Source organism: Polypterus senegalus, chromosome 3, assembly GCF_016835505.1.
Source record: "Polypterus senegalus isolate Bchr_013 chromosome 3, ASM1683550v1, whole genome shotgun sequence".
NCBI lineage: Eukaryota > Metazoa > Chordata > Cladistia > Polypteriformes > Polypteridae > Polypterus > Polypterus senegalus.
The window spans coordinates 219,574,144-219,595,671 of record NC_053156.1 but is presented as its reverse complement, the minus strand read 5'-3'; the positions used below and the strand labels follow the sequence as shown (position 1 = coordinate 219,595,671).

Below are 21,528 nucleotides of genomic sequence, written 5' to 3'. Positions count from 1 at the left end.
TCCACCACTGCCAAAGGTCTCATGTCTTTAATTTGCATGTTGAGAACACTGTCAGAGCTGCTTCAACCTGTGGTGTTGAAGTATTGTCCCTTATGAGGAAGTCATCCAAGCAGCTCTGTTTTTACTAAGAGAGCAGATACATTTGTGAAAGGTATATTTAGAACTATACATAATGTCTCGAAAATAAATTTCTTTTCTTTCCTAGTTTGAATATAATTTAAATAAATTATCACAAATATTTGTGTATGTAAATCCACTCTATACTCATTACACATGTATTTTTAAAAAATATATCTTAAATTGAGATAGATGTTATTCATAGACATTATAAATATAATTGCCTGGCATATTTGGCATAAAGCAGCTTAATAATGTTTGTAAAAGTATAAATTATACCAACTGAAATGATACTACAGGAGACGGGAAACTCATATCTCTTGAAGAAATGACTGAGGTAAAAGTTGCTCTGTGTTCTGAATATACAATTGCTTGTAATTGCCATCATCACATTTAAACATGTGGTTATTACTTTGGCCAATTGTTTCTGAGCAAAGTGTTTTTATTGTTTCTTTGCAGAGCTCTTCTGGACATGTTTATTTTTGACAATTTGTCACATATGAAATATAAAAAAGCCCTTTTTATTTCATTTCAAAACTAACCTACTCCCTTGCTTTGCACCCCAATAAATATAAGGTATCGCCAATATACTAACAACCCAATTGTGTTTAACTATCTCAGAATATGGAACCAATGTAGAAAGTATTTTAAGATAGAGGTGCTTTTATCTGTGGCACCTCTGCACGAGAACCACCTTTTTCCACCCTCTCAAATATAGTTTTTAATGTCTGGAAAACACTCGGGATTAAATCACTTAGAGATCTGTACACAGGCAACGTCTTTGCATCCTACAAACAATTACATTCCAAATTTAACTTTCCAGTAACACATTTCTTTCACTACCTTCAAATTAGAAACTTTGTTACACAAAACCTGCCAAATTTTCCTCACCTCCCACCTTCCTCTATGTCGGAAAAAATATTGATCAGTCTTGAGGACTCAGACAGAATTTCCGTAATATATAAAACTATTTTACAGTCCCTCCCTTTCAAAGATCCAAGAGTACTGTGGGAAAAGGATCTCTCACTCAACATGTCAGAAAAGGAGTGGAAACTAGCAATGTACAGAATTCACTCAAGCTCCATATGTGCAAAGCATACAATTATTCAACTCAAAATTATATATCAAGTGCATCTCTCTCATTTAAAATGGTCGAAAATTTTTCCAGATCAAGATCCAACCTATGAATGCTGCAATCAAGTTCCAGCCTCACTAGGCCACATGTTTTGGGCCTGCACCAAATTAACATCATTCTGACCTATTTCCTATTTCTAACCTGCCTTTCTTAAGTAAAATCCTAGAGACGGCATTATGCAGCTAAAACTACCACCTCAAAAAACACGCTATTCCTGATAATTTTCAGTCGGGTTTCATAACAAATCACAGTACAGAAACTGCACTCGGTAAAGTAGTAAATGACTTGCGGGTAAATGCAGACAGAGACTGTTTATCTGTTCTCATTCACTTCGATTAGAGTGCCACATTTGAAACCATTGATCACAATATTCTTAGAAAATGGCTTTAGTCGATGGGCGGGCGTCTCTGGCAGTGTCTTAAATTGGTTTGAGTCCTGCCTGGCAGGTAAAAAATTCTTTGTTAGTTTTGGTAATTATACTTCAAAGACACATGATATTCTGTATGCTGTTCCACAAGGCTCTATCCTGGGTCTGCTGCACTTTTTGATTTACATGCTTCCATTAGGTCAGATTATCTCAGGGCATAACGTGAGCCACCACAGCTATGCTGGTGACACACAACTGTATTTATTAATAACGCCTCATGACCCCAACTCTCTTAATTCACGGGCACAATGCCAGTTACTTGTGTTTCTGAATGGATGAGTAGTAATTTTCTCAAACTAAATAAGGAGAAAACAAATTTTAGTGATTGGCAAAAATGGATATAATGAGGGTATTAGAAATAAACTTGATGCATTAGGATTAAAAGTCAAGACGGAGGTAAAGAATTTAGGGGTAAGTATTGACTCTGACCTGAATTTTAAATCACATATTAATCAGATTACTAGGACAGCATTTTTGCACTTAAGAAATATAGCAAAAGTTAGACCTCTTATAACATTTCAAGATGCTGAGAAATTAGTTCACGCTTTTGTTTTCAGTCGGCTAGATTGCTGTAATGCACCAAAAAAGAAATCAATCGATTGCAACTAGTGCAGAATGCAGCTGCTAGAGTCTTAACCAGGAAAAGAAAATCCAAGTACATCTCTCCAGTTTTGATGTCACTACATTGGTTACCTATGTCATTTAGAATTGACTTTAAAATACTGCTTATGGTTTATAAAGCCTTAAATAATCTCACTCCATCCTATATTTCAGAATGTCTTTCACCTTACACTTCAAATCGTAACCTTAAATCTTCAAATGAGTGTCTGCTTATTATTCCAAGAGCTAAACTTAAAATAAGTGGCGAGGCAGCCTTCTGCTGTTATGCACCTAAAATCTGGAATTGCTTGCCAATAGGAATTCACCAGGCTAATACAGTGGAGCACTTTAAAAAAACTGCTAAAAACCAGTTATTTTAACATGGCTTTCTCATAGCTTCATTTTACTTTATCCTTGATATTCTGTATATACATTTAATTATCATTCACGGTGGCTCCGAAATCCATATTAACCCCTACTTTCTCTGCTGTTCTTTTTCCGGTTTTCTGTGGTAGCGCCACCGCCACCACCTGATCAAAGCACTGTGATGTCCCTACAGTGATGGATTAAAAGGCCAGAAGTCCACATAACCGTCATCATCAAGTTCTTCCATGTGAACCCTGAATACAACGAGGACTGATTGAGGTCATTTATGTTAGTTAGAATGCCTAGAGGGGGCTGGGCACTTTAAGCTACATCATTTGTACGAAAATGTACTATATAAACTAAATTTTGTTGTTGTTGGACCAAAATCTTTAAATTCCTTTCAGACAGCCCTGGTGTTACAATCCCTCCTAATCCACTAACAGCTGTGTTTAGTGTACTTCCAGATGGGTTTAAAGTGGAGAAGGACAAACAAACTGTAATTGCCTTTACTACACAAATTGGCACGTAGACTTATTTTGGTCAACAGGAAGAATCCTAACTCTCCTATTCTAAGTCAGTGGGTAACTGATGTTATATACTATTTGAAAAAATCAAATTCGCACTTAGAGGATCTGTAGAAATTTTTTTCCAAAACCTAATCTAATCAATAACATTTTAGAATAAGCATTTAAATTGAAGCAGGTTCTCTCCCCTCTATTACCTCATTTATCTTTAGGCATTTAATTTATCTAGTTACTTATTTTTACTAGCTTTAAGTTTTACTCTGCTGGTCTAGTTCTCCTTCTCAGGGGTGGGGATTGATTTGTTTCTATCCTTTTTTTGTAAAACTTGAGTAATTTGAATGGAATGCTATTTGATTTTAATAAAATTTAAAAAAGCAACCTACTACTTTTCTTAATCAGTAAGTCACCTTGTAAGTTTAACATGAGCATTAATAAGCATCAAAAATCCTGTGCAAGAGGTTTATGAATTGACTCTGAACAGTTCTTATGCTAAAAAATACTGTTTCAGACATAGAAAGGAAAGTGAAGAGGAAGACAACCTTAACACTGAAAAGCACTTCATAAGCAGAATTCAGTATAACTCACATGTTGCTCTTTATCAGTCATCAGCCTGTCCGCATCAACATACAAGAGAACGTGGAAAGAGCCCAGAACCATTTCAGACTTGCTTATTTTCATACCTTTTTAAAAGTTAAAAACAAGATTTTGCTGAGCTGTACAGTCTAAACTGCAGTGGGGTGCTGTGTTACTATGCAGCAAACTCTCTTTTGGATCAACTGTATCAAATGTGCAAGATTAAAAAATAAATTAATTTAAAAAAAAATCATCTTCACGAGTCAGCCTGATCCATGATAGAAGAAAATACCAAAACATACTAATGACACGGTCCTTGTTTGAATAGGATGTTAATGCTACTTAATTTTGACTACAAATTGGTGGTTTTCTTTTGGATCCATCAGATAAGTTAAAGAGTTACAAGTTGCCACCCCTTGCATAAATATCTGTAAAAGAGTGAAGAATGTAACCGAAATATACCTAGCAAGTGCAGTACTGAAACATTAATTTAATTCAGTGCACTCGTGAGTGAGAACGGTGGCAAATGCGTTAAAAAGACCATTTATCTGTTCTATCCATAGAAATACCAGAGCTGTAACTTTCCTCCTAATACTAATCACTACTAGTATGAATTTATCAGGTTAACCAGCCTCACAACATTAAAAGAACAATTGTCAAATGACTAACTTTGCCCAATCTTTGGAGGAAACTGTCTTCTGCTGAATGTGGTACAGATGCCGCCATGATTAGTTTACTCAAACAGTACAAAACAGCATAGCATGCCGGTACACAACATGGGGGTGTGGGGTTCGGGAGATGACGATTAGTCGATTAAGAAACTATGATTATTTTTTTAGTCGATTACATCGATTAATTGCAGCCCTGAACATAACATACTATTAGCCTCCTTAGTCTCTTCTGTACACTGTCTGGATGTATATAATACAAGGTGTATTATAATTCTTAGGTCCTTTTGAGAAGGAGCACTTTCAAGTATCTAGTTTGGCATCATTTGCAAACTTAACCAGCTTGTAATGTACTGTATACACTTATCAACATAATTTAAGTTTACTAAAAAGAGCAGTCTCCACAATACTGACCTTTGCAGGGCACCAATTTTAACATAAACTAATTCCAAAGAAATACCTTGCATCATATTCCTTTGCTTTCTGTGTTTAAGGCAATTTTGCTTCCATCTACACACTGTGGTTTGAACTCTCCACCTTCTGATTTTAAACACAAGCCCCTTATGTAGGTCCTTATTAAAACCATTCTAAAAACCTGTATTAATAGTACATACATCTCTTTCTTCATCATAGAATTCCAGCATATTAGTCAAACATGTTCTCCAATGTTTAAACTAATACACATGTTGTTTATGTGTTGCTCCATCTTTTGCTTAATAATTGCTTCCAATAATTTGTTACAGAGCAACAATCATATTTTGCTATCTTTCAGTAGTGAAAAATACCATTTCACACAAGAGCATTGAAAATATCGTAGTATGAAACAACGCAGCCATTTTTGTAAAAATCATCAGAAAACATTGGCTTATTGACTTTACTGGTCTATTACTGAGTTGATGGAAAATATATATCAACATAGTGGTGTTACCTATATCACCCTATCCCACAAAATCTATTTTTTTGTTTAATATAATAGGCTAATATCTGCTAGCCTTGAATATGTAGTAATTCTACCCAAAGGGTGTACTGTAATTTTTGAAGAAGAAAAAAAAAAAAGAAAGCTTCAAGAGTTTACATACATACTTCCCTAACCTCCCTAGGCACTAGGGTAAATATTTAATCACTGCATTTTATTCTTTATTTTTTTTGTTTTAGTCTTAATCTAAGCAGCATACAGTGTCTAATTAGTAGTCCATTTAACTGCTGCAAGGTAACTCATTTCTTCACAAATTGAAAAGCTATGGAAAATGGGAATTTTAAATATTTGCTATTTTACGTGTAGAATTTTGTTTGTTTTAACCTTTCCTAATATTCTTTACTTTCTCCTTGAATATTCTTTTACTACTAAAATACTGAAAGTATCTCTTTGGGTCACCTCTTACACCTTCTGCAGTATTTCTCTCCAAATGCCTTTTAACCCTCCTAATATTCCAGGTTAACCATTGCTTTAATGTTTTTACAAGACCCATGGTTGGCACTTGGATAATTTCTCTTGTAAAAAATTATTATTTAAGGTATTGGTTAGACATCTTAAACAAACTAACATGGCTTTGCTTCCAACACTGCAAAAGTAGGATGACAGGGTGCTAAACACTGGACTAAGGGAACTACGTTTTTTTTTTGTTCACTCACATTTATTAGAGCCATGATCCAGAATGCATAGGAGACTTGAGTGACAATCTCACCGTCCATGGGTAGGTCATATCGAGACAAGTTGTGGATTGTGGTGCCCGACAGTGTATGTCGGATGTGGTGTAGAGTGCCAGTGGTGTTTCTTGTAGTGTTACTCAGGAGACAATTGGTTTCAGAAAGGAAGGGATCTGCAATAAGAGGGCTCACCAGAGCTCCCAAGCCAATGAAGAAATGAAGAACCTATAGGAACAAAAGGAGAAAATACCAAGACAAAAAAAAAGTTAAGAAAACACAATTTATTTCTGTGTAAAACCTCTTCATGTGGTCTGGTACCACCATAAATCCATATAGTGTATAACAATGGTATTGAAGTGAGGCAACCAGCTGCGAGGTAAATAGGATTCTTGAAGAAGCAGTACTGATTATTATGCTTCCATCCATTGTGTCTGTTTACTTAAACACATTTTTTTTTTCGGTCTATGTGGCATCAATCAAATTACATATATCCACACATAAACATATTATTACCTATGCAAAGCTCATCTATGACCACTCCTCTCCATGCATGCCGAAAAGCATGTTACACATTTATATAGTTATTTCATTTTCTGTATTACTGGACAATTATCACCAAAATTAGGAATCTACTCATTAAGACTCCCACCACCTTTACTATGTGAAGATAAAATAAATCAGATAATTACCTGCAGAAAGACTGCAGAATCCTTTTGGTAGATTTTTACAAGCTGAAGATTGGCAATGGTATCAATGACGCCCATTGCTAGACCAGTTACTGCCATGGCAATAGCAAGCACAACAACATTTTCACATAGAGGAATAATGGCAAAAATCACAGAGATGAGTAGGGTACAAATAAAGAGAGCCAAAAGGGAGCAGAAAAGCCTGTGGATAACAAGAGAGATCAGATTTAACACAGGTTATTTCTGCAGAGACAATACACATTATTTCTCACTAAGTTTAAGACACAAAGGAATCTTAGTCCATAACATTTTACTTTTTGTGGCTTTTTGATACAGGGTTTCAACATCCAATCAATGTCTAGGGTAACATCCAATCAAATTAATGACACTTTCTCTGGTCCATCTTATATTCCCACTCCCATCCAAATTGCACACTGAGACAAATGTAACATTCAGTTTGGCCTTGTATTAATGTTATATATACACAATTAATAACACACATATTTTGAACAGTATAAATTACCAGATTTGCGATTAACACTAGAATTACCAGAGCCTACGAAAAAACTCGTAGATCCGTCCTACCTTAAATCGCTTCTTAAAACCGTTCACAGCTCTCCACCCGCGTCTTTTGTCATCTAAATGTGCTGATAAACTCAGGCTGCAAGCAGCCGGCTATTCCATCCCCCCACCGACTTAGAACTTGCACAAACTTCTCCCAGCTCATGCCTTGATTGATTTTCTGTGAGTGAAGTGGAGTTTGAGAATGGAAATAATAGATCGTTGTTTGGAACACACACATTTCATGTGTGTTCCGTTTCTATAGTAATTTGTGTAAACACATTGTTAAAAACAGAAACTTTTTCATATTTTAGTAATACAGGTTACAAAATGTAGGCATAAACTATAGAATGTATAAAGCCTGAAGTTCAAAGATCAAATACACACTTTCACAAAAGGTTCAAGAATAATACAACAACTTCCGTGGCGTAGTGGTAACATTTGCTGACTTGTAATCAAGGGGCCACCGTTTCGATCCCCACTGCCTCCTATATTTGCCGTTTTCAGTAGTGCGCTGCTCTTATTGTTAATATTTTACAGTACAAACATACATTTTGTTTGCGTCTATAACAGACCATGTACATTTACAGTACTGTACTTGTAAAAGTTACCTTTTTTTTCCACTGTTATTCCCTCACGATACATACTATAACCCTAGGGATCTGACGTTGTTAGTTTTTATTTGAAACTAGGAATAACTGTAGATGTGAGTAGTGTTTTGAGGCAATGGAACTGGACATTCTCTGATCTGGAGGGATAAAAGTTGACACACAAACGCTGGTGAATCTGCCTTCGTCGTATCTCACCGTCACTTTGTTGTTTTTTTTTATTCAGTTTTATTGCATGTTCCTGCTCACGCAAAATTAGTATGCACCTTATGGTGTATGATGTCAAAAAAAACAAAAAAACAGACATGCGTATATGTGACATTCAAGAAATCATTTTATGACCTGAATAGTACCAATCACAAAACGTCATCGCACTAATGCAATATTATTTGAAAACGAACAGCATCAGCTCGATTACGAATTTACGCTGGAGCTGTTACTAAGAGTCACATCAGAGGCAGGCAGGCAGTTGAGGGGGTTTTTTGAGTGTGATCGTCATTGAGAGAATAAAACTGAAAAAAGCTATATTTTACAAGTACCATAAATTTATACCCAATGTCCCATATATTTGTGTCTTTCTCTTTTTTCTCCGTGCACCAGAAGGCGTGAGCTTATTCAGTGCAGCAGGATCAAACGCACATGTACTGTGCAAGGCATGCTCGGGGCCACTGTGAAAAAGAAGAGTGTTCATGGCTCATATTGCAGAGGAACTTCGTCATTGCATCTTACTAGAAAAGGCGATGAAAAAAGAAAAGGAGGATGCAACATCGACAAGCTTCTGTTCCAAGACAGCCGCTTCCCCAGGAAAGTAAACTGAGTCAGTGTCAAGTGCCCTTTCAATGTAATAGAAACCACAGCATAGAGAAAAGTGTGCGCACTGAAACAGGTACACCGTCATAATGTAGTAAAGACATTGCAGCACGGAGAAAAAACAGAAAGAGACAAATATATGGCACATTGGGTATAAATTTATGGCACTTGTAAAAGTTAGCTTTTTTTCAGTTTTATTCTATCAATGACAATCACGCTCTAACACCCTGCCTGCCTCTCATGATCTGAATCTAAGTAACAGGGCCAATGCAATTCACACCCGATCTGAGGCTGTTCGTTTTCAAATAATATTGCATTAGTGCGATGACGTTTTGTGATTGGTACTATTCAGGTCATAAAATGACTTCTTCAAAATGTCATATACTTAAGTCTGTTTGTTTTTTTTTGACATCATATACCATAAGGTGCATACTAATTCGGCATGAGCAGGAACACTCAATAAAACAGAATAAAAAAAAAAAAATGAAGTGACGGTGAGATACGAAGAAGGCAGATTCACCAGCGTTTGTGTGTCAGCTTTTATCCCTCCAGATCAGAAAATGTCCAGTTCCATTGCCTCAAAACACTACTCACATCTAGTTATTCCTAGTTTCAAATAAAAACTAACAACGTCAGATCCCTAGGGTTATAGTATGTATCGTGAGGGAATAAAAGTGAAAAAAAAGGTAACTTTTACAAGTACAGTACTATAAATGTACACAGTCTGTTATAGACGCAAACCATATGTATGTTTGTACTGTAAAATATTAACAATAAGTGTAGCGCACTACTGAAAAACGGCAAATATAGAAGGCAGTGGGGATCGAAACGGTGGCCCCTTGATTACAAGTCAGCAAATGTTACCACTACGCCACGGAAGTTGTTGTACGGTTCTTGAACCTTTGAAAGTGTTTATTTGATCTTTGGGCTTCAGGCTTCACACATTCTACAGTTTATGTTTACATTTTGTAACATTTTTACTAAAATATGAAAAAGTTTCTGTTTTAACCATGTGTTTACACAGATTACTGTAGAAACGGAATACACATGAAATGCATGTGTTCCAAATAACAATCTATTATTTCCACTCTAAAACTCCAGCACTTCACGCACTCCCAGATAATCAAACAAGGCATGAGCTGGGAGAACTTCGTGAACGTTCTGCGACTGTGGGAGATGGAATAGCCAGCTGCTTGTCTTAATCGGCACATTTACAGGACAAAAGACGCTGGTGGAGAGGTACGAACGGATTTAAGGTGGGCTGGATTTATGAGTTTTCTCGTAGGCTCTGGTAAATCTAGTGTTAAACAACTTCCATAGCTAAGAAAATAAGCAAGTTCACTATTTAACATCCAGCAACAAGTCATTCTCTGTATAAACTAAGATTATAATTTCAAATGATCAAAGAATGTGAGTGGAAGGGAGAGATTGTGAACGCCTACTACTCATTTCACACATTCTTCACATTTGTTGCATTTTCTGTCAAGCGTCAACCAGATTTTTTTTTTTTTAGCTAGATATTTCTTCATCTGGTTTATGCACTAAAGACAAAATAGGAGCAAAGAATTCTATTCTAACATATACAAAATACACACCACAATGTTGTGTTGAACAGGCAAAAAGGATTGATCAATATTAAATAAAGATTGGTAAAATGTAATGATCTCTCACAAGTATTAAGACAGTTAAATGGATTTCCTCTTATATTTATTTAAACCTTCATTACCTTGAATTTATAACCATAAGCAGGTCCATGGAGAATTTATTATACTGAAACAGCATACACCAGTACAACTCTAGACCCATTTATGTTATTTTAAGTCAGTCATATGGTCGCCCTTTCCTAGCATCACACTTGTACCATATCTTCGCCAAATCACTCTTCTGCTGGGTTTTCTAACTTGTACAACACAGTATTGGTTTAGAGCACTTCACACCAGCCAATTCCAGTTTATGTGAGGACTCTTAGTTTCTGTCTCATTCGCCTGTGCAACTCACAATGAATGACTGATGGTGGCTGCTGAAAATTAATCATTACCTTTTGTCCAAGTAATAATTACTTCTTTAAATACACTATAAAAAATGTAAAGATTTGAGACTATGGTGTAAAGAATTAACCTTTTAATAATCTGACTACATTTTCCCCAAAAAGACCTTGCTGCAGCAGTGACTCTTCATAATTGCTAAAAGTCTCCGTTTGATAACTATCTTGCCATATAACAAGTGCTGGTTTATACTTGTTAAGGCTTGAGGGAATTAAAAGCTTTGTAGGCCCCATTGTTGAAAAGTCACACTTAGACGTCTCACAATGTCACTAGGAAAGGGGGTGTTCCCTTACAAGAAATCAGCACTATCAAATAGCAATCTTTCCCTCTCAGTGCACTCAAAGTGGGGGGAGGGTATAAGAGATAAAGAAGCTGGTTAGTGCTTGGAAATCAGTTGACAATTTTCCCTTATTCATCTTTACCATTTCCCATGACAGACTGAGAAGATGGTAGCTCCTTGGTGGCCACACGGCCCTATGAAGCCATTTAATTCTCTTATACCTTGGGGCCGGCTATGCATATGACCTCAGTCAAGCACCCATCAAAACCAACAAAAGGCTTTTAACTTGTAAGATTGTCTAAATGGGAGAACATTAATGAAAGCAAACATTCCAAGCTGTGCAGTTCTATTTCTGGAAAAACACTTTTTTGTTCAGCTTCCGACCTATGAATGTATGTCCCTGACACTGGCCTTTCTTGGCAACACACTAAATAACATAATTGTTTAAAATGATAGACAGTTTTAGCTTTTAAAACCAGCTGAAGATATATGATTGTCATTGTGGGTGGATCCTGGGGTAACACCCAGACAACACCATTCAAGTTTGTTCATCTAATCCAGCTTTTAAATTATTTCAGTCTAACACAGGTAGCTACTTTCAGCTAATTTTAGCCTAGCTATATTGAAGTGTTTGTCAGATATCAATCAGGTTATGCCTATTGTTGTGTTGAGGCTTAACTATAAAGAGACCCAAATTTCTTTACACCACTTTCCATCTAACAAGGAAGACATCTCAGGGACTAGCTGTTCATACCCTTGATTAGGGTATTCATCTACATTTTACCTTTATTTAAACAGAACTAGGATAGATGCATGAAAGAAGGAAACTTATCAATGACAACAGTAAAACATTTCTAATTTTTAGGAATGTGTTTAATTGATGACTTTATTAGCCTTGCTATACTAATTGCCTCCTCAGGTTAGTTTATGCAGTTTGCAAGGAGGTTGAAACTGGTCATCGATGTCTCAGTCTGACCTGCACTGCTCTCAGAAAGATATTCAGCTTCTACAGGATTCCCGCAAATCAGCACTGTGAAACAGACAAAAAGATCTTACCAGCTAATACACATACTGAGTCACATGTAATAATCACATGACATGTATGTGAATGAACTGTGAAGACTGACATTAAAAAGTGGTTTCAACAAAACTGTAAAGGAATGAAGAATGTACAGTTATTTTAGATGAATATTACCAAAAGTGGCCTCTTACACAACTGCACTGAAATATTTAAATGAAAGGCCTCCTTCGGTTCTGTGATAGTAATGCTAATGATGTCTAAATTTGGTATTTCAAAACCCCTCTCAAAAGCAGTCAGGAATGTTTGACCTTAAAAATAATAATAGTCACTCTGTGAAACATATGCAATGTTGTATCAACTCTCCGTCTCATGGGGCCATTAAGTACATTGTGTTAATTGCCTTAATCAACGGTAATGGTGAAAAGGTAAATATCACTCTGATTATACTAGATATCATGGGCAGGTGATAATGTCCATAACTGTAAATATAATTTACAAAATGCACAAAACCTAGATGGCATTGCTCAAGGTCAGACTTGAATAAATGAATACCCAGGGTGCTTAAAGAGAACTGTAAAGTGGTTAAAAAAAACCAAACGTGTGTAATAATTGAAAATGCAATTTATGAACATGTCAATTTATGAACATGTCTAGTGTAGAATCTTTTCATTTGGTCCTAAAGAGAATTCATGCATCCACTATTTTCACAGTTAATGATACTACTATGCTCTACCTGCCTCATGTTTGCACTCTTTTCTTTAAATTTACATTGTATGAACACGGATATTTGTTCTTACTAGGTTTTAATAACTAAAAAAATAAACCCTACTGTTGTTTTAGTGACAAAAGTAAATAAAAATTATACCAGTCCTTGAAAGGACCTTATTCACGTTATCAATACATAAGTTGATTTGTTGATAAAACAAGGTCAGTTTAATATATTTATGATATCACAAGAAAACTAGCAGCTACGAAAATTCAGTATTATTGACTGCCAAACCATGCAGGGTTAGTACCCATCTGTTTATCCAAGGTTTCATCTCTTGATGCCAACTTCATACAACCCTGAACATGATGCACAGGTTGTTAATTATTATTGCCTTCATCACCCATCAGTGAGATATAGAAAAAAATACATATGGATGTTCAACATACTAAATATACTTTAACATAAAACAATGCTAGCATACACTGAATGCTACATCCCAATTATGCCATGTATGGTTCAAGTGCATCATATTTGTTTCAGAATCGAATAATAGTGAAACACCCCATGGTGTTAAAAAACTTTGAAAATTAATCAACCCAGAATTATCTTCCTAAACATTTACCCTTCATAGACCTGTGAAATAACAGATGCCCTCTCAATCTGGCATTGTTGTCACCCCAAATGCCTTGCTGTTTACATCTGAATATGTGACACTGCCAAACACACTTTTTCATAGTCTGTCTGTGAAACTGCCAACACTATTATTGAGCCTGAATATTTTTACTCCTGTAATATTTATTTCAAGGACTGTCCTGTAGATCACCTTTGCCTTCTTCAATGACTCAGCTGCTACTTCCAGTTTCTAAATTGTATCCTTAATTAAATTAACACTGGGTTTCATTTTTGTGTTATGTTAGGTAAAGTATAGGTAATTAAGGCTAATTGTGCTCTAGCATTTACAGTTTTTCAATATAAGCAATATAGTGTATTTTGTCACTATCGTGTTCCCACCCACTTAATCCAAACCTGTGTCAAAGATACAGTGACAATTTGAACAACTTCCCCTACATGGTAGTTTATCATAAGGTGCTTGTAACAGTTTAAGACATGATAAGAAGAATGACAAAACCAAACAACTTGCTCATGTCTTTTATTTATGCTGTAGAGTAAGCCAGAGCCACTAGTTAAACCTTCACAATAAAAACAACAATACCTCCAACAGAACTAGAATTTGACTGTTTACGCTGTGTCCCCATTTAAAATCAGATTGCCACCAGTGCGAATTGAACTTGTGCTTATTTTAATAAACACTATCAGAGATCATCCGTTTACAAAGCACTTTACATACAGTTGAATAGTTTGCCATTAAAATGGCGTATTGCATGTGTCTATATATCTCTACCTGTTTTTCTATCGGTTTGCTACGTGGGCCAAACTTAGGTGTTTCAGTCGGGAGCACCCACTTCCCATTAGTGAGTGTAAAACTTTAGGTATGATCAATGTGATGAGCAGGTTTTAATGTACTAAAGCAAAGAGGAGTGTTTCAGCTCTCAAGTGCTGCCAATCATTCTTTCTTTTGCCTCATAGTTCACATGATAAGGAATCTGAATAAGACTATACATACAAACACACACATATGATATGATAGGAACAAAAGGATGCCACATCGTTTGATGCAAATGAAAATTATCAACCTACAGAGGGCTGAATTCAAAGACACGCCGACAATCAAAGTGAAAAAATGATGTGGCAGGCTAGTCCATTTTGCCGAAATTTCATTGCAGCAACTGTATCCAGTAGAGAGCGCTAGCTGCCTTGGAATGAGTTCTTTTATAATTGTGGCGTGTTACACAACCCAAATCTATATAGATATGATATAAAAAGGCGATACCTATCCCTTAGTGATTCAGCGCTAAGAAATCACAGGAGAAAAAACTTAGCTTTGTTTAATGACAGCTTAATGCTGCATAACAGATGAAGGAAACCAATGGCAAGAACCCAGTTAGGAAGTGGGGGCCCCATGTGCAGAGTCTGCCATTTTCTCTGTTACAGTGGAAGGATTTTCAGGATCGGATGACGTTATCTTACATCCGTCCGCCAGCTTAAAAGGTGTGCCGGGCAATGCTCCAAGGCTTTATACTCTTTATTCACATGCAGGCCCCCACTTAGGTGAATCATGCCATTCCAAACAAGGCAAAAGAGGATACAGTTTCATGCTAAATTTGACAGACAAGAATAGTATACAAAACTCCTCAGTCTGACTGCCCATTTCCCAGTTGTCTCCGTCAGTCTTGTCTTCTAATGCTTGCCTAGCAGTTCTATATGGTGAATCCCTGTGCTAAATCTGGCTCTGTGTCAACTGTGCATGCAAGCAGAAAAAGGCAGATTTATAATATACATATTTGCACAGAGTGCAGTGACATATTAAACTTATACTCTTATTACAACAACTCAAAATTGTACTTAGTAGTTTGCATATAAATCACATGCTTGTATGCATGCCTGACAATTTCGGGGCATGATCCTAATGAGACAACGGATGGTGTTCTGGGGTATCTCCTCCCAGATCTGGACCAGGGCATCACTGAGCTCCTGGACAGTTTGAGGTGCAACCTGGCAGCGTTGGATGGACCAAAACATAATGTCCCAGGGGTGTTCTATTGAATTTAGGTCAGGCGAGCATGGGGGCCAGTCAATGGTATCAGTTCCTTCATCCTCCAGGAACTGCCTGCATGCTATTGCCACATGAGGCCAGGAATTGTGATGCACCAGGAGGAACCCAGGACCCATTGCACCAGCATAGGGTCTGACAATGGGTCCAAGTATTTAATTCCGATACCTAATGGCAGTCAGGGTGCTGTTGTCTAGCCTGCAGAGGTATGTGCATCCCTCCATGGCTATGCCTCCTCTGACCATCATTGAGCCACCACCAAACCGGTCATGCTGAACAATGTTACAGGCAGCATAATGTACTCCATGGCTTCTCCCAACCCTTTCACATCTGTCACGTGCTCAGGGTGAACCTGCTCTCATCAGTAAAAAGCACAGGGCACCAGTGATGGACCTGCCAATTCTGGTATTCTATGGCAAATGCCAACTGAGCTCCATGGTGCCGGGCAGTGAGCGCAAGGCCCACCAGAGGATGTCGGGCCCTCAGGCCACCCTCATGAAGTCTTTATTTGCTTGTTTGGTCAGACACTCACATCAGTGGCTGCTGGAGGTCATTTTGTAGGGCTCTGCCAGTGCTCATCCTGTTCTTCCTTGCCCAAAGGAACAGATACCAGCCCTGCTGATGGGTTAAGGACCTTCTAGAGCCCTGTCCAGTTCTCCTAGAGTAATAGCCTGTCTCCTACAATTTCCTCCATGCCCTTGAGACTGTGCTGGGAGACACAGCAAACCTTCTGGCAATGGCACGTATTGATGTGCCATCCTGGAGAAGGCGGACTACCTCCTAAAAAATGTCAGTGGCCTCCACCTGCTAAACCAGTCCTGTTTTGGGGGTCGTCTCATTGTTGCCCCTCTAGTGCACCGGTTGTTAATTTCCTTAACATCAAAGCAGCTGAAAACTGATTAACAATCCCCTCTGTTACTTAACTGACCAGGTCAATATCCCAGAAGTTTCACTGACTTGATGCTATACTCTAATTAAAAAAAGTTTTCTTTTAATTTTTTTTGAGCAGTATATGTATGTATGTGTGTATAACTATTACACTCACAGTGGCATACATCACCAGATTCTTAGAATTTATTTTGATTTGAAAATTGTTTAATTCTATATAACTGTTTCTGTAATTGGGAGGGTAAAATAGGGTTTTGTGCAACTGTATGTAATAAAGTTTTTTTTTTTTTTTTACAAAACTCTTGATCATTTTTGCAAAGTATTGTTTTCTCTTCCAATGCCATTATTTTTATCATTTCATATATTCCTGAATTAATACCACTACAAGGAAAATTATGATCATGATGAAACTGGTGTTCTATTTCAGGATTTTTTTCTGAAGATGTTTTTAACTGTTTCAATTTGTTTGTGCTATAATTTGGGCACACAGCATAATTCCTTCTCTGGAGATATATATATATATATATATATATATATATATATATATATATATATATACACTGCTCAAAAGAATTAAAGGAACACTTTTTAATCAGAGTATAGCATAAAGTCAATGAAACTTGGATATTAGGATATTAATCTGGTCAGTTAAGTAGCAGAGGGGGTTGTTAATCAGTTTCAGCTGCTGTGGTGTTAATGAAATTAACAACAGATGCACTAGAGGTGCAACAATGAGATGACCCCCAAAACAGGAATGGCCACTGACATTTTTCCCTCCTCATCTTTTCTGACTGTTTCTTCACTAGTTTTGCATTTGGCTACAGGCAGTGTCACTACTGGTAGCATGAGGCGATACCTGAAACCTACAGCGGTTGCACAGGTAGTCCAACTTCTCCAGGATGGCACATCAATACGTGTCATTGCCAGAAGGTTTGCTGTGTCTCCCTGCACAGTCTCAAGGGCATGGAGGAGATTCTAGGAGACAAGCAGTTACTCTAGGAGAGCTGGAGAGGGCCATAGAAGGTCCATAACCCATCAGCAGGACCAGGATCTGCTCCTTTGGGCAAGGAGGAACAGGATGAGCACTGCCAGAGCCCTACAAAATGACCTCCAGCAGGCCACTGGTGTGAATGTCTCTGACCAAACAACCAGAAAGACTTCATGAGGGTGACCCAAGGGCCCCATGTCCTCTAATGGGCCCTGAGCTCACTGCCCAGCAGCATGCAGCTCGATTGGCATTCGCCATAGAATACCAGAATTGGCAGATGCACCGCTGGTGCCCTGTGCTTTTTACAGATGAGAGCAGGTTCACCCTGAGCACGTGACAGAAGTGAAAGGGTCTGGAGAAGCCATGGAGAACATTATGCTGCCTGTAACATCATTCAGCATGAGCAGTTTGGTGGTGGGTTAATGATTGTCTGGGGAGGCATATCCATGGAGGGTCACACAGACCGCTACAGGCTTGACAAAGGCACCTTGGCTGCCATTAGGTATCAGGATGAAATCCTTGGACCCATTGTCAGACCCTATGCTGGTACAGTGGCTCCTGGTGCACGACAATTCCTGGCCTCATGTGGTGAGAGTATGCAGGCAGTTCCTGGAGAATGAAGGAATTGATACCATTGACTGGCCACCACACTTTCCTGACCTAAATCCAATAGAACACCTCTGGGACATTATGTTTTGGTCCATCCAATGCCACCAGGTTGCACTTCAGACTGTCCAGGAGCTCAGTGATGCCCTGGTCCAGATCTGGGAGGAGATCCCCCACAACACCATCTGTCATCTTATTAGAAGCATGCACCGATGTTGTCAGGCATGTATACAAGAACACAGGGGCCATACAAAGTGCTGCGTACAATTTTGAGTTGCTGCAATTAAATTTTGGCAAAATGGACTAGCCTGCCACATAATTTTTCACTCTGAGTTTTGGGGCGTCTTTGAATTCAGGGCTCTGTAGGTTGATCATTTTCATTTCCATCAAACGATGTGGCATCCTTTCGTTCCTAACACATTACCCAGTCTATATCAGTATAGATATCCAGGAGGATTTATTTTTCCCATTGAGATCTGATGTGTTTTCAAAGTGTTCCTTTAATTTTTTTGAGCAGTTTATATATATATATATATATATATATATATATATTTATTCTGAAAGAACAAGGTCTGGACTTCACTTAGACATGTAGAATATATTCTTTTTAGTAAGGGAAATCCCTTATATGGCAATTTATTTGAAAGCAGTAAAGGTAGAGATAGAAAAAATATTCTTACTGCATCAAAACAGTAAAACTGTTCAAATTGGTTGTTAGTATTTTATAACCTTTTCCCCAGTTGTTCTTATCCATCTGGACATGCATTCTGTTACATTTGTGGTATTTGGAAGTATATTCCAACACTTATGACAAGAAAGGCAACATTCTATATTTTGGTAGAAACATAAGAGTTTGCAACTTTATTGTGCTGTAATTTCTTCTCACAACATAGGTCCTTCACAACATGTATAAATTCTGAACCAGCAATGCTTGGCCTTCATTTGGACATCTAGTGCATGTGCTTTCAGTAAAGCATGTTCTTAATGTGACCCTGTAGTTAAGATATGACAGGTTGGATAATGGATGGAGGTTCTTAATGTAAACATATTTTAATACAGAAAGCTTACTACTTAAAATAATATGAGACATGTCAGCTGTGGATATTCCATAACCATTATTTTTGTTGATACATTATGTATCACTTTTATAGTGTTTGGAAGCTTATTCCAAAATTTATGCTAATAAGAATAATATTTAAAGGTGTACTTTTTGGTAAAAATGTGAATAAATTTGGCAACTTACTGTACTGTCATTTATATACATTTTTATCCAGTTAAATATTCTGAAAGAGAAATATCTGACCTTCCTTTTGATATATAGAACATGCATATTAAGTATGAAGAATGTGTGGCCAGTTAAATCAAAGTATCGGAAAACGGCCAAAATTGAGGCCGAGTTTAAAGGGTTAAACACATCAAAGTGACAACAAAACCCACTGCATATCCAATTTCACCCCATAAACGTTTACAAGATTAACATACATGAATTTCTGTCAAGTGCTTTGAGCATGGAAATGTGCTATATAAAATAAAATGTATTATTATCATAAAACACTATACAAACTCATGCTTGAACAATTTTAATTATTTTTGAACTGATCATGACTGTATTCTCTATATATTGAAAGAGTATAAGGTCATAATGTAAATAGGTACAAATATTGGGACATAGTCAACATTTCAGCTTTGCCTTTCATCAGAATGATTTGTTTTCGACAGCCCTGAACACAATAGGACTTCCTTCAGAGAAGTGGGTTTGTGTTAGAATGCAAGTAAAACGGCACTACAACGACTTAACCCGTATGAAAACTTGCCAGAGCTCTTCACATTGTAAATGCTAGAAGTCTACTTATTCTGAGCAAAATTGCTTTGCAATGATAAAAATTATATATTTTCTTACAACTTTTTTAACCCAACTGCAGCACAACTTGGGAAAAGAAAAATGTACTCTATTTGTATACGATATGATTGTGTTTTTCCACAAAATAAAATAAATGGCATGCACAATTTTTCCGCTGAAATCACAGCTTTACGGACAGATCAGATTTTTAAATACTAAATCCGAATTCATCTGGAGACTAATATTCCTAGCAAAACAAACGTTTTTGCACCTTGTTGAGAGAACTTGCAAAAACTGAGCGGCTCTCATCCCAGAACCGAGCCCCCAATGCACCTTTATACGTATGAATAGTCTTTCTGTGATGACAGTGTTCGTTATTGTCATATACTGTCTTGCATTGCAGAAAAATGTTTTTCTGTACTACCGATATAATCAATTACACACAAACGCACATGTATATTAGATATAATATCTGTATCATGTTAAACCCAATACTTATATCATGTTAAACGTTGTCCCCCTTTTTCTCTATTTAAAAAATAATTTTAAACTGTTTACAAAAAAATCCACATTTACTGTAATCTTTGTCCTGCTTGCTTTAGTTCGTTTTACTTAAAAGCTCACCGTACCGTCTCTCCAAAGGCTTGCTGAGAGGCACCTTTACTCTCGTAAAACAAAATCCACACTTACGTTTTCTTGAATATGCCCCCCACCGAGCTGCCTATCAAAAGGCAAAGCTGTTGCGAGAAGAAAACCCAGGTGATTTGGTGTAGGGTGGCTTGCGTCTGACACCTCAGGTCTAGGATGGTGGGTCCCAGGAATGCAATACAGAGCCCAAAACTGAAGAAGACGCTCCAATAAGTCAGTGTATGTTGCAGGTTTCGCTTGAAAAGCGTAAATATCCTTTCGTTCAGCATTATGGAGGCACGGGGAGCAAGGCCGCTAACTGAGCGATGCGGGACTCTCCTCCCCAAAGTCGTGCTCCTTTTTTTCTTCCGGCCAAACGAACGCGTCCCCCTAACTTCAACTTCGCCCCTCTGCTTTCAATCGCAACTTGTTTCGGTATTTTCTTCAGACCCCGCCCCGCGCGGAGTCACTCGTCCGGCGAACTAAGACACCTTTGTTTACTCCCTTTGTGTACTTGCGACTGACGGGTCGGGTGAGAATCCAGCATTCAACCACGCATCACCTGAGAACTTCAAATACCGACGGAGGCGTGGTAGACGGTGGCAGCATGCGCTCCCATTTAGAAAGAGAAAGGCAGAGACACGAAGGTGAGGGATGCGGCTTCAAATGGAATTGGCGCGCACCATAGATAGGCACCTGATCTGTGCTAATCAGAAATACGTGAAAAGGGAGCAAACTCTTAACAAAAACGATAGTGGAAACGAAATAATAAAATAAAAAACCGGAGCAAACTTTGTGTTACTAGTCCTAAAGAAAGCACGGAACCCTGCAACAATTCCTAATGCAAAGACCGGCTTTTAAAGATTGACGCGTTACATGTTAGGACCATCGAAAGATATACTTTGCACAAGAAAGGTATTATCTGTATGTTTGGATACTCGTTTTTACTTTAATATAACGTGTTCAGTGACTTAAATAGAAAAAATAATTGGCGTTTCACATTGTTGGAATGATGAAATTTGTAACATTTTCATATAGTTAAGGGTTTGGCAGTCTTCCTTTGGAGGTCTGATTACGCGTCGCGTTGATTTACAGAATTTTGCACATAAAGTGTGTTTTAGGGGGTTTATA

The 21,528-nt window shown here is 37.6% G+C and overlaps 1 protein-coding gene across 1 annotated transcript in view; it reads right to left on the bottom strand.

Annotated features, from left to right (window-relative positions):
- The window catches only part of mfsd4aa (major facilitator superfamily domain containing 4Aa), a 49,378-nt gene extending 28,343 nt beyond the window's left edge, over window positions 1-21,035 (bottom strand). The window contains exons 1-3 of the mRNA XM_039748502.1: window positions 20,461-21,035; window positions 6,747-6,945; window positions 6,043-6,282 (exon numbers count right to left, since the gene is read on the bottom strand). Coding sequence (XP_039604436.1) covers window positions 6,043-6,282; window positions 6,747-6,945; window positions 20,461-20,687 — 666 coding nt within the window. The 5' untranslated portion in view covers window positions 20,688-21,035. The remainder of the gene's footprint in view (window positions 1-6,042; window positions 6,283-6,746; window positions 6,946-20,460) is intronic.
- Between the last annotated feature and the right edge of the window lie 493 nt (window positions 21,036-21,528).